Raw genomic sequence first — 14,589 nt, 5'->3', positions numbered from 1 at the left:
TTTATGATGTTTAATTAATTTTATTGTCACTTCTCTGTTATGTTTTGTATCAGTATGTGTTCAATTCATACTTTTTAACGTTCTATATTGTGATATTTTTCATGTACAAATTCTTTTTAAACATTGTTAAATAAAAACTGTCTCCTTCCTTTACGGAACTGGTGCTGTGTTCTTATCACTATTATGTGAACAAGTCTCTACCAATCGCCTGGGTTGTTACTTTTCATACTTTTGTTATGTTGATTACATTTCTAAAGTGCACGGTTACCCAAGGGTGTCCTGGCGCTTTCTGCTGGCTATCTGATTACGTATTGTGCATGGACCTATGTGTCAAACAGCCAGGTTTTTAGACATTTCCTGAAGGTGTGCCTCTGTTTGTTGTAACGTGGGAAGTGTGTTCTGAGTTCTTGTGTGTGTCTCTCTTGTTTCTTAGGTTTCTGTAAAGAAAGAGACTGATTGTGACTTATTCTTCTCTGTATTGCCTTGTTTCTCCTGGTAAGCTTACAATGTATGAGGTCTGGTGTGTGTTTTGCTTGCATCACAGTTCAGAGATGGGCAGTTACTTAAGCCAGAGTCACTGGGAGGGTCAAGAGAAAGTTAATGTTATTCTTGGTGAACCATTCTTGTGGCTGCTTGTGTCAAGAAGTGTGGTCTGCCTGCTGTCCTTTGTCAATGTTCTTACATTTTCTTGCACCAGTTCTAGGAATGTGGGGCAAGAGGTATGATTTCGCAATGAGGTTTCTGGATTTTGTTGAGGGATATTGGGGTGACATGATGAATGTTGTCTTATCTGCCTATGTTATGCTCTCAGCCCTGGACTTTGCCGCTGGCATGGAACTGTCCTTTTCCAGTGGGAGGGGCAGGGGTGGTAGATGCAGCATGCACTGCCTGCTGAAGGAAGCTTTTCAAGTTCTCCCTGTGACGCTGTGTGATGTGTCTGCCCTCAGTTGCTGTACTTACACTCGGTAAAACCAGCCCACAGGGACCAGGTATGTCAGGCCTGGAGTGTGCAGAGCCGGCATGTCCAGTCCAGAGTCAGTAGCCCCTTGGGTCTGTGAGTGGTAGGATCCACTCGGGGTTATCCTTGGGGCCCTGGGGCTGGGGGGGTGGGGCAGGTGGGACCCCCCTTTCTGCAGAATCAAAGCACATGGGGCCACAGGTGAGCAGATCATACATACGTTTGTTCATGGAGGCCTCACATACATAGAAGCAGTTAGAAGACTGAAGATGTGGCCATCAGTGACTGAAAGACAGTACTTGCTGAAGAAGCTGTTTAGTCTGAGCCTTACCTTGCGTCCTGCTTCACTTTCTGCAGCTGGAGGGAGACGACCCCGGCGGCGGGATCCTTCCCCGGGTAGATCTGGGTGGAGATCAGCTTCTGCTTCTCATCCAGGACGGTCAGCCTGACCCCTTTGCCCTCCAGGAGGTCGCTCTTGGTGAGGACGTTGAGGTCCAGCTCGGTGGCCGGGCGCCCCGGGTCTGCCAGCTCCTGCACTTTCTCAGCTAGTACCTGGTGCTCTGCTTCAGGGAGCGCAGCCGCAGCCGCCTCCCCTCCAGCCGCCATCTTCTTCATATTCTTTTGGAAATGTTGTTCGATGAAGAATCGCTGTGTCTTGTTTTTTCCCACGACGTTGTCGATGATCTTGCCAGCGCATTTATTAATCCCTTTTTGAACAGGAGTAAGTAACGAATTTACAAGACGACTGGAAATGAACTCCGTAAATTTGTCATTTATAACCTCGGAGATGAGATCTAACAAAGCATCTTTTGTTTTCTTTACATCTTGGAGATTGCAGCGTCCGTCTTCCCTGTATTCAGCAGGTTCGAAGTACTTGTGACATTCAGTAATTATAAATGGGATGACTCTCGCTTCGAGCAGCTTCATAACTTTGGAATAATGGCTGTAGTCAGCCGCATTTTTTAAAATACCAGTAGCCACCCCGACTCCTATCTGCCCGGCTGCGTTCAGCTTCGTTTTCTGCACCCCGAGGAGGAGTACCTGTTCTGCATATTTCAAGCACATGTTCAACACCTCGTTGTCCCTGCAGACATCTCCGACCGCCCCCTGACAGATATCTGTCATGATGGTCTTCATTCCCTCTTTGGAGCTCTCTGGGATCCTGAAGTTGTCCGGCTTCTCTGGTCGTAGAGCACATTCCGGCACTCCCTTCACAACGACAAACTTTACAATTGCCTCGTCCAAAAGGTTCGTTTGTTTCACTAAGTTGTTGATTTTGTCTTTAAAGTGGGATTTGAACATCGCTCTGGCTGCTGCTTCTAGGCCTTTAGGCAGGCCATAATTCAACCCCCTGAGGGCTCCCTGTTTGCACAACTCCTGCCCCGCGTACTTCGCAGCCTGCAGGAAGCTGTTCCGGACGGCAGAGCTTGTGGCCAGGGACCGGAGGGATTGGCTAAAGGCTTCTTTGCCAACAGAACTGACTGCAGACTTTGCAGAACTAAGCACTAGTCTTCCTGATTGGATGACCTCGCTGGCGGCAGTTGAAAAGGTTTTAGATCCAGTGAACAAAGCTTTTGCTGAGTACTTCATGGCAGGAGCTGCCCTATTAATGAAGCCAAACACTCCACTTATCAGCGATAACCCAATACTCAAAGCTTTGGCTGAGGCCCACTCTGCCCAACTGAAGCTGCCTCTGATCATCCCTTCGATCCCCGATATCATGTCTGAGATACCTTCACCAATCAGGCCCAACCCGATCTGACTCGCTACGCCAGAGGTGATGGTGACCAGAAGAATCCCAGCGACGACCTGTGTAACTCCAAGGATAAAGCAGATCAGAGCATCAATGCAGAATTCTGGCTTCTTCTCCACTTCAAACACAAAGGACAGGCCGTAGTCATACAGCACAGTCATCTCATCAGTGGTGATGAGGCCACGATCCGTTGACAATGAGAAGACAGCCTGGTCCTTGGTTCGGGCTTTGCTGTTGCTCTTTTGAAGTTCCACTAACTTTGCTAAAGATTTATCGATGTAGTCGATCCAGGACTTGAACAGGCTCATCCGTGTCTGCATTTGTTTTGTGAAGTTGGGTTCATCTTTGTTGTGAGGCTCAAACTTTGCAATGCAGGACATCTGGCAGGAAACGGTGGTGTTTGACACCTCAGATACATAGACATCGATCATCTGCTTAGATTCGTTCAAGAGATCCAATGCCTTCTGCATGTATCCTTTCTGTCTCATATTAATTGAAATGTAGGCCTGATTGTATAGCGAGACGGCACGGTACACCCGATCAGTCTTCTCTGCTTTCTGCCAGAATGATAGCGCCCCATAATCCGATCTTTTGTTCTGAGTGTGGAGGTACATGCGATCCATAGCCTGTTTGATGAAGTCGTAGAAGTTATCTGATTCCCCTCGCAGGAGGCTGTCTGCTCTCTTCTGAATCACTTGGCCAAGGTCTGCCTTTAGCTTGTGGATGTCTTTATGGTCTTCAATGTCCTTCTCATGTAGTGTGAGCCAAAGGGCCCAGCTCTCCTTCAACGCATTCAGAGCCGGGCGGTAGTCGAACTTTGTATCACTCTTAGGGCTTATTAACGTGCGCACGTTCTTTACTGAATAGATGTCTGTTTTTTCACGTTTATCGAACTTTCCTTCAAATTTATCTAGATGTTTACAAAACTCTTCAAAAAGTTCCTCCCGCAGCTGTACTTCCAAGAGCTCATTTTTCTCTGTTTCCTCAATGCGCTTCTTCTCATATTCTGCTCTGAGCCGTCTCATCACCTCGATTGGTTGGCCCTGATACGATGGTGACAGGTCATCATAGTTTAAAATCATTTGGACCATGCCAGGGCTTCCTTTGCGGGAGGTCCTGCCAAATATCTGCTTTTCAACTCTGATGTTTGTGGGAAAATGTGTGAGAATCACAAAGAGTCCTCCACTGTCATTCACACATTGAGTGACTTTAACATCTGTGCCTCTTCCACCGAGGTTTGTGGCAATAATAACATCTCCTGGCCCAAAGGTGACCCTTTCAACATCATGTTTATCACTTCTGGTGTACAAAGTTATTTTACCAGAAACAGCTTCTAATTCTATTAACTCTTTTTGAAGCTTTTCAGCTGTTTTCACATCTTCGCAGACAACTAAAGCCGCTTGGCCCTTTCCCCACTGGCTTGGACTTGTGTGCTCCTTCACATGTTCACAGATACTTTTGATCCAGGCGTCACGGCCACCAACGACCTGTAGAGTTGGTAGCTCAGTCCTCTTAGTATGGCGGTGAGTAGGCATAACATAGCAGGATACCTTGTAGTATTTTTTAAGAAACCCAACCTCTGCCTCATCCCCTAGGGTCCCAGAGACCCCGAACATGCCTGTGCCTTTAGTGTATCGTTGAAGGAAATGGAAATTTGACATGAAGTTGGTGACGTTTGACAGTGGAGATATCGCCAGCTGGTGCTTCATCTCCAGGAACTGCTGTAAGCCGTCACCCCAGCGCTTGTTCTTCTCAAGCACACCGGTGGCTTTGAAGTCCACTGGGATGATGGAGTGGTATTCGTGGATGGGTGAGGTGGACTTCACTTGACTCGTGTCTGTGGCTGATTCTATCATGTACTCTCGATCCTTCTCCATCACGATTGCCTTCATAGCATTTTCCACAAAGACCTTCATCCTGTTCTGTGTGTATTCCTTCAGGTAGCCTGGCAGGAGAATAAAGGTCTCGTCCTTATTCTCTTGTTTATCTGGTGGCTGATAGGTATCTGAGTACCTGATTCTTGATTCCAGTTCGGTCACAGCTCCATCTATCAGATCCTTCTCGCTCATCACCACACAGGCACAGCCATGGTCCTGGAGAAGAATGCAAATTTTGTCATGATCAGATGTGGCTTTATTGTCTGATGTGGAACTGATCTCAAATTCAGATGCTTTACCATCCTTTAGCTCATAATATTCAAAAACAACAGCATCTTCAAGAACTGTCTGAAATATAGACAAGAGATCTCGCTGCTGAGCCGGCCCAAGTTTATCCATGAGTTCTTTGATCGCAGAGTCTTGTGGAGCTTGAGTGATTGTCTGATCAGACTCCACTAGGGTGGATTGAAGCTTCTTCACATCCTCTTCAGTAAAGAACCCCAGCTGCAGTCCCGGCAACAGAATGTCGAGGGAGGAGAAATGCTCTGATGTGTTCGGTCCCATGATTGCTGCTGCAGCAACTTTGTGAAAGTATTGTGTTCCTGTGGCCCAAAGAATGTCACCAGTTTTGGCCTCCTGGATGCGTTGGCAAGTACACATCTTCACCCAGATGGCTGCCAGCAGTTGTTCTAAGTGCCGCATTCCTGTTGCTGCACGTGAAAGGTATGTGACTTGGACGCCGCTGTCTAAGGTCATATAGTCCACTTCATCTACAATGGCTATGTCAAAGGCACGATCTCCTCTGGTTTTACGTTTTTCAAACTCTTGTCGTAGAATGTCAGCAGCAAAGTTCCCAACAGTGCCGTACACAATATCAGCTGCATACGCCTTTTTAATTGCCTTGTCAATTTCTCTTGAGTCAGTGCATTCATCTAACCCTGGTGGTGGTACAACGCTACAAGACACATCGAACATCCTGTAGAGCTTGCTCCATTCCTCTTGATCTCGACGGGCAAGTACTGATGAACTTGTGATAACATCAACCTTCTTTCCTCGGATGGCATGAACAAGGGCGAGCATGGCCACGATGGAAGATTTACCCTCTCCAGTAAAGATCTCCAAAAGACAACCACTGCATTCAGGGTCTTTAGAAATGAGAAGAGTCAACAGAGATGCGAGTTGAATCATGCGTGGGAAATAGCCCTCAATCTTCTCTCCTGACTGCATTACAATTGTCGTGGTGTCCTGAACAGCCACACACAAGCCAATCAAAACTTTCACCAGTGTCTCAATATCAGGATTTTCAAAGTTTATTGAACTGATCATAGCTTTACACTTTTCTGTCATCTTCTTGCCATCTATGTAGGCTGGAAGTTCAACTTGAACTTTGCTGAGCACTTGCTCCAAGATGGAAAGTATCTGTTCTGGATAGTGTTTTGTTCTGATTTCGGATAGTATGTTTTTTAAATCCTTGTCCTTCTCTTGCTTCATTGATTGCTGTGGATCCTGCACTGCATCTTTCATCCTCAGAGATGCAATAATCAGGGTTATATCGAAGTGGTACGTTTGTACCTGTTGGAGGATCTTCTCCACCTTCTCTCGTGGAACGCCGATCTCCTGTACTTGTAGAGTAAAGATAACGGCCTGGATTGGAGTCCAGACTCCATTGAATAGTATGTGTTCCAGGAAGTCTTGACTGGTTCTGGAGAGCTCAGAAAATACAGCTCTTGACAGTCTCCCAGCTAAAGTCTTGTTTGTTTTGTGGAGTGTGCCCAGGATATGTATTAGAAAGCTAGACACCCTGTCAAGCTCATGTTTGTACTGTTGAAGTTCAGTCGTATCTAGGTCACAATCTTTCAGTGTCACTTCTACTGTTGTCTGAAGAAGACTCAGCTGATCAGTAAGTGACATCTTCTTCTCAAAGACGTTATTCAAACTTCCATGACACCAGATGTTTAGGCCCGTCGTTTTGATGTACCTGGTAATGAGACACTGTTGTAGGGTTTGAATCCTTTCTCCAATGTTCTTGGAAGCAGCACTGATATCTTCGTTTATCCCATAAGTAATTAAGAGCTGGTTGAATTTCTCTTCAACATAATTTTCCTAAAAGAAAAAGATTACAATGTGTGTTAAATCTTCCTTCAGTGGGAATCCAGATAACAGCATAGACAGGTGAATTTGCAAAAAAAATCCCCTAGGCCATTCATTTTTGCAAATAAATGTTTGACTTTTCTGACAGTACTGTGGCAGCTAAAGGTGATTGATCAGTTCAGTTGCAGTAGTAGTAGAAAGCTTTATTCGATTTTAGAGCCATATAAAATCATAAAAGCAACAATCATTATATACAATTTCACATACAACGTAGGTACACAATAAAAATAGTATTAAACAATATATATATATATATATATATATATATATATATGTATACATGCGATAAAGCCTTACAACCGTACTATGAATCATAAAAAAGGGGGCAATTTGTCAGCTAATAGTGCAGAAATCAAGCATAACAATTATCAGTGGACCATTTTTAAATTACTATGGGTCTTCATAAGTAGCTCCGATTTTAAGACAGGTTTTAAGAAACATGGCTATGCATTTGGCGTTTGATACTGTATCTAAAAATTGTAACGCCATAAAAGCTGGACTTCTCAAACCCAGGGATCATAGGATTGGAACAATCCATTGTTTGCGCGGTACATCATAGTATTTACAGAACAGTAATACGTGGATATTAGACTGTTCAGAGGTACCATCACAGGGGCACTGGATGATGGAGTTTGACCAATCCTGTCTCCCTGGGAAAGTAACCAAGCGGAAAAACAAATTAAGTCTAAACCGAGTTAACAAATACTTTTCATAGGTAGACAAACAGAAGGTAAGGTACGGCTGAATGCCCAAGGTACACTGAATGGTTAAAATATGGCGGTTTGTGACTTTATAGATTTCTTGAGCCATACGAATTTCACCCAAATGAGATAAACAAAGCAATCGGAGAGCCTTTCTGGTAACAGTGTTTAGGACTGCAGGTTCTTTGAAGTATTTGGAGAGGCCCAGGTCATTTAAAAAGTTATGTCCATATAACAACCATGGGACATTCAGCCAGTTCTCTAGGACCAGGCAATCTTCTATTAGTGCACGAGTTAAGCTACACTGCTCCGTCGTCCAAATGCGATGCCACAGTAATATTGGCTGGATTTTGATATAATCAGCAATATAATCCATGCCTAGTTCTATGTGACAGGCATAGGTTGGAGAGGACTGAGGGAAGGCCAAAAGATAATTGGTGAAATTGTTCTCAGCCCTTTGTAATGTAACCACAGGTACGTAGCCCCAGACCCCAGCGCCATATACGGCTACGCTATGGCACTTAGCGTAATATATTTGCAAAAGTTCTTTGGGGGGTGGTTTACCTATTTTACGAGAGAAAGCAATCAATGCGGAGGAAGCTCTTAAAAATAAGAGGTATCTACTTTCAATGGCCGACTTCCAAGAGGAGGTGTTGTCAAAGAGTATACCTAAATAGGGATAAGTACTAGTACAGTCCAACGTAGCTTTTTCTATACATATCGGTTTGTTCTTAGATCTCTTTTTATCTAAATGCAGGCCTAGTGTTTTCTTTATATTGACCTTTAAGTCCAATGAAGCCATGAATTTGCAGTAAGAGTTTAGTTGGTTCTGAAGTTGTACTGGGGTTCGAGCCATGATTACTGCATCATCTGCGTAAAGTAACGCGGGGATTGGACGACGGGCAATTGTTGGGAGGTCCTGACTCCCTTCTAGCATGGCCAACTCAAGGCCATTTGTATACAGATTAAATAGAAAAGGAGCCAGGACACACCCTTGTCTGACTCCCTTGGTTACACCAAACGAATGCGTGAGCTCCCCATTCACCCCAAATCTAACCCTTGCCGAAGCGCCTGAATACAGCTCACGAAGGAAGGATATTATATGAGGGTCCACTCCCATTTCCACGAGGATTGACCACAGCCTTGAATGTGATACACAATCAAAGTCTGCGGTCAAATCCACGAAGACCAGGTGAAGATTGCCTTTCTTTGCCTGGACATATTTCCCAATTAGAAGGGAGAGGTTCAAGGCCTGCTCCACAGTTCCCAATCCCTCCCGGAAACCATATTGCAGGTCTGTCATGATGTTGTTATCTTCAGACCAGACCCGCAATCTCTCCAGGATTAGGCGAACTGCCACTTTGCCAAGGGAATCCCGGAGGGAAATGGGCCTGTAGCATGCTGGATTATTACGATCTCCCTTCTTAAAAATAGGGAGCAGAATAGAGGTAGACCAAGTTTTTATAAGGCCTCCTTTTAATGCCGCTTCGATTACTCTGGTTAGTACCGGCGACCAAAGCTCCTGGGTATGCGTGTAGTTCAGTTCAGTTGTACCTGTTTGCATCTTGAGTACCACGGGCATATATCCTACCACACTGCTCTTTGGACACCAACATTTTCTTTTGTGCATTGACTCATCAAAGGTGAGAAGTAGTAAAGGACAGCCAGTGATTAACCTAGAGCGGGATGAGCAGGTGAAACTTAGATACTGTATGTCATAAAGTAACGAAAGGTTACAGCAGCACCAGGTAGAACAAGTGGCCACACTATACAGTTTTTTACTGTGTACTTGTTATAGTACTAATGCCTCACACAAACTACAATCCAAGGGCAATGTTATCCTTTTTGCCAAAAAGCACATGCCTTCAGCAACCTCTAGATTTACCTAGTCTCAATTCTTGTACAATGGCCAATGGTTCTCCATGAGATTAGGGTGGGACAGATTGTTGCAAGTGTGTCCAGTATACTATGATACTTCGATATATCCATGCTTCTCTGGTGCCTAAGGGGGAGGGTCTGGCCCTAAAACGAAATTCCCCACAGAGTAAAAATCAGTACATTTATCAGCCTACAACATGGAGGGTTTGGAATCCTGTGGTTTGTGGAGTATAGCACACCCAACACAGTGGGAACCAGTTGTAGTTCCAATGGGTTCCACAGTCCGAGTTCTAAATGGAGAACAACTGCAGCTGGGAATGGGCTAGCTGCCATAACTGGCTCGCTAGACTAACAAATGCTAGCTGGTTGATTTACCATGATTATCCTGTTATTCCCTTCCAGCAATGCTGCTTTTTGAATTCCATATGTTAGTTGTTTAAATATAAATATCAACTATACAATCCAAGTAAAACAACAAGCCAAGAATGTCGCACAAAAGTGTGACGGGACCGCCAAAAAGCCACCCCACAAATGACCAGGATAGAGACCCCGCCGCCTCAGCACAGGAAGCAGACACAGAACCCACAGGATATAAACAGGGCAGGAGAAACCCAAGACTGCAGCGAACGGTATAGGCAAAGCAGAAGAGCCCTGCGAACACCCAAAAAAGGGGAACAGCAGAAACCCCTCAGCAGGCAAAACAGGAAGCAACACCTCCAGCCGCAAAAGGAAACTTGAAAAGCCGGATTAAGCCGCAAAACAACTCAAACCAGCCGAAACTGCAAAGAAGGAAACAAAACGAGCAGAGTACCCAACTCACCTAACCGACAAGTGGAAGGGAAGGCCAGAAAAAAACCACCGCAGCGGACAACCACAACAAGTCTGCACGAAAGGGGCAACCGCAGACCCCGCAAAACAGCAGGCAAAGCCCCAAGAAGAATTGAGCACAGGAGAGCCCGGACAACGAAGCATAAAGCTCAAAAGAAACCGACTCACCAATGGGCAACAACCACCAAGGAAGCCTCAAGGCCCCAACAAGCACAACTCGTCGACAACGAGCAGACAAAGTGGAAGGGGAAAAAGCCAAACAAATTCATAAGCTTTATTCGACAATTAAGTCATAAAAGCATACATAAAATCCACATTTTTTCAAAATAAAATCCATTAAAACAATACAATAAATATTTAAGAAAAGATTAAACTACTATAGACTATTGCCGAATATCATTTTTAACAATTTCATAAAATCCTAAAGTCCTAAAATACTAAAAAAAACATCTTTTTTCATACAGACCATGGTAATATTGCACAAAACTCATATAAATAAACCATCCCCCGTATTTCCACATAATTAACGGTGATAGATACTTAGTATTCAGGACTCGGCCGCGGTTATTCGCATATGGATTACCCATGCCCATTTCAAAAATTTGGCCAGAGCAATAGCAATTGGGGGACTAGGGTCTGTACTTAGAATTCTTAAAGCCTCTGCATGTCTGCGTGTGCCAAGCAATTTACAAATTGGCTTGACCCACATAGCTCTAGGGGCAGTATACAAGGGACAGAAAAAAAGGAGATGACTTATTGTCTCTAGTTCCTCCCCACACTTAGGGCATTTATCCTTACCATTTTCATCTGCCCATTTAGCTGTAAAAGACTTAACTGGAAGGGAGCCTACTCTAAGTTGAAAATAGAGTTTGCGGTCCTGCTGTTTCTCTATGGCATCCCAATACATTTCCAGCTTCGGTTGGGCCTTAAACTCCAGAAAACGTCCTGTTAATTGTGAGGAGAGACCCTTTTTACAAACTTCTGCATTTACCATCTCCCAATACTTTTCTTTCAGGATTTTCTTGGAGGGGAATGCAGCATTTACCGGGTCATCCCATAGTTCCTTCATTCCCAGTCTAGATAATAGGGACCGAATGGCCTTCAGCCAGTGTATTTTTTGACAACCATCCTTAGCCATTATCTCCCTCAGGCCCTGTGCATAGTGCTGTAGCTCATCTGTGGTCCATAGGTGGCGCCAGTACAACAAAGGCGGCAAAGAGGCAAGATCGTGAACCGCTTTTTTCCCAAGGTCCCACATAAGAGGTGTTAAAGGGGTACTTATAGGAACGCTAGTTGCTTTTCGCAGAAATTCATTATCTGCTAGCATCAGGTTTCTCAAATTCTGAAAACCCCAAAGTTCGGCACCATAAAGGGCCAAACTTAGCACCTTCATCCCATAAACTTCCAATAATGGGCTAATGGGCTTTGTTGTTGAGGAACTAAACCTTTCCAGAAGAATGCCAGCCTGCTGATGGTGCTTTAACACTGCAATGTCTAATTGGCTGGTCCACCCCAGATCTCTCTGTAGGGTAACCCCCAGGTAGGTAAAGGCATCGACCCGCTCCAGCGGGGAGCCATTCATATATATCATCCCTCTGAAGGGTCTAGCAGGCCCAAAAGATGTACAACCACTAAGAACCATGAACTTTGTCTTTGCCGTATTTATTTCAAGGCCCCTCTCCAGACAAAAATCTTCAAAGCACTTTAAAGCGTGCTGGAGCCCACTTGGCGTTTTTGACATTATCAGGGTGTCGTCTGCGAACATGAGGATCGGGACCCGCTCACCACACATCGCAGGAGCATCAGTCGGCATCAGGGAGAGGAACTCCGCCACCCCATTCACGAAGAGCGAGAACGAGGTAGGCGCCATGACGCAACCTTGCCTCACTCCCCGCTCAACAGGGAAGGTTTCCGTAACCTGAAGAAGCGTGCACTGATGACTGATGGTGTGTGTGTCTGGTGGAAGCGTGCACTGATGGCTGGTGGTGTATGTGCCTGGAGGAAGCGTGCACTGACAGCTGGTGGTGTGTGTGCCTGGTGGAAGCTTGCACTGACAGCTGATGGTGTGTGTGCCTGGTGGTAGCGTGCACTGATGGCTGGTGGTGTGTGTTCCTGGTGGAAGCGTGCACTGACGGCTGGTGGTGTGTGTGCCTGGTGGAAGCGTACAACGACGGCTGGTGGTTTGTGTGCCTGGTGGAAGCATGCATTGACGGCTGGTGGTATGTGTGCCTGGTGGAAGCATGCACTGACGGCTGATGGTGTGTGTGCCTTGTGGAAGCGTGCACTGAAGGCTGGTAGTATGTGTGCCTGGTGGAAGCATGCACTGACGGCTGATGGTGTGTGTGCCTTGTGGAAGTGTGCACTGACAGCTGGTGGTGTGTGTGCCTGGTGGAAGAGTGCATGGAAGGCTGATGGTGTGTGTGCCTGGTGGAAGTGGGCACTGATGGCTGGTGGTATGTGTGCCTGGTGAAAGTGTGCACTGATGGGTGATGGTGTGTGTGCCTGGTGGAAGCGTGCACTGCCGCCTTGTGGTGTGTGCCTGTTGGAAGCGTGCACTGACAGCTGGTGGTATGTGTGCCTTGTGGAAGCGTGCACTGACGACTGGTGGTATATGTGCCTTGTGGAGGCGTGCATTGATGGCTGGTGTTGTGTGTGCCTGGTGGAAGCATGCACTGACAGCTGATGGTGTGTGTGCCTGGTGGAAGCTTGCACTGACAGCTGGTGGTGTGTGTGCCTGGTGGAAGAGTGCACGGACGGCTAATGATGTGTGTGCCTGGTGGAAGTCTCCACTGACGGCTGGTGGTATGTGTGCCTGGTGGAAGCATGCACCAACGGCTGATGGTGTGTGTGCCTGGTGGAAGCGTGCACTGATGGCTGGTAGTACGTGTGCCTGGTGAAAGCGTGCACTGACAGCTGGTGGGGTGTGTGCCCGGTGAAGCGTGCACTGATGGCTGGTTGTGTGTGTGCCTGGTGGAAGCGTGCACTGACGGCTGATGGTGTGTGTGCCTGGTGGAAGCAAGCACTGATGGCTGATGGTGTGTGTACCTGATGGATGCCTGCACTGATGGCTGGTGGTGTGTGTGCCTGGTGGGGAAGTTTGCACTGACGGCTGGAGATGTGTGTGCCTGGTAGAAGCGTGCACTGACGGCTGGTGGTGTGTGTGCCTGGTGGAAGCGTGCATCTATGGCTGGTGGTGTGTGAGTCTGGTGGAAGCGTGCACCGACGGCTCGTAGTGTGTGTGTCTGGTGGTAGTATGCACTGACGGCTGGTGGTATGTGTGCCTGGTGGTAGCGTGCATTGACGGCTGGTGGTGTGTGTGCCTGGTGGAAGCGTGCACTGATGGCTGATGGTGTGTGTGCCTTGTGGAAGCATGCACCGACGGCTGATGCTGTGTGTGCCTGGTGGAACTGTGCACTGATGGCTGGTGGTGTGTGTGCCTTGTGGAAGCGTGCACTGATGGCTGGTGGTGTGTGTGCCTGGTGGAATTGTGCACTGACTACTGATTCTGTGTGTGCCTGGTGGAGGCGTGCACCGACAGCTGATGGTGTGTGTGCCTGGTAGAAGCGTGAACTGATGGCTGGTGGTGTGTGTGTCTGGCGAAACGTGCACTGACAACTAGTGTTATGTGTGCCTGGTGGAAGTGTACACTGATGGCTGGTGGTGTGTGTGCCTGGTGGAAGCGTGCACTGACGGCTGGTGGTGTGTGTGCCTCGTGGGTAAGCGTGCACCAACGGCTGGTGGTGTGTGTGTCTGGTGGAAGCGTGCACTGTTTGCTGGTGGTGTGTGTGCCTGGTGTAGCGTGCACTGACAGCTGGTGGTGTGTGTGCCCGGTGGAAGTGTGCACTGATGGCTAGTGGTGTGTGTGCCTTTTGGAAGCATGCACTGACGGCTGATGGTGTGGGTGCCTGGTGGAAGCATGCACCAATGGCTGATGGTGTGTGTGCCTGGTGGAAGCGTGCACTGATGGCTGGTGGTGTGTGTGTCTGGCGGAAGCGTGCACTGACAACTAGTGTTATGTGTGCCTGGTGGAAGTGTACACTGATGGCTGGTGGTGTGTGTGCCTGGTGGAAGCGTGCACTGACGGCTGGTGGTGTGTGTGCCTCGTGGGTAAGCGTGCACCAACGGCTGGTGGTGTGTGTGTCTGGTGGAAGCGTGCACTGTTTGCTGGTGGTGTGTGTGCCTGGTGTAGCGTGCACTGACAGCTGGTGGTGTGTGTGCCCGGTGGAAGTGTGCACTGATGGCTAGTGGTGTGTGTGCCTGGTGGAAGCATGCACCGACTACTGATGGTGTGGGTGCCTGGTGGAAGCATGCACCAATGGCTGATGGTGTGTGTGCCTGGTGGAAGCGTGCACTGATGGCTGGTAGTATGTGTGCCCGGTGAAGCGTGCACTGATGGCTGTTGGTGTGTGTGCCTGGTGGAAGTGTGCACTGAAGGCTGGTGGT

General features: G+C 47.2%; 1 protein-coding gene across 1 annotated transcript in view; it reads right to left on the bottom strand.

Annotated features, from left to right (window-relative positions):
* LOC144819159 (uncharacterized) overlaps positions 1-14,589 on the bottom strand; it is a 505,388-nt gene that overhangs the window by 244,692 nt on the left and 246,107 nt on the right. Inside the window, exon 8 of the mRNA XM_078677131.1 lies at positions 1,290-6,691. Coding sequence (XP_078533257.1) covers positions 1,290-6,691 — 5,402 coding nt within the window. The remainder of the gene's footprint in view (positions 1-1,289; positions 6,692-14,589) is intronic.

This window comes from Lissotriton helveticus, chromosome 2_1, assembly GCF_964261635.1.
Source record: "Lissotriton helveticus chromosome 2_1, aLisHel1.1, whole genome shotgun sequence".
NCBI classification, from domain to species: domain Eukaryota; kingdom Metazoa; phylum Chordata; class Amphibia; order Caudata; family Salamandridae; genus Lissotriton; species Lissotriton helveticus.
This window is presented reverse-complemented; position numbering and strand designations above follow the sequence as displayed.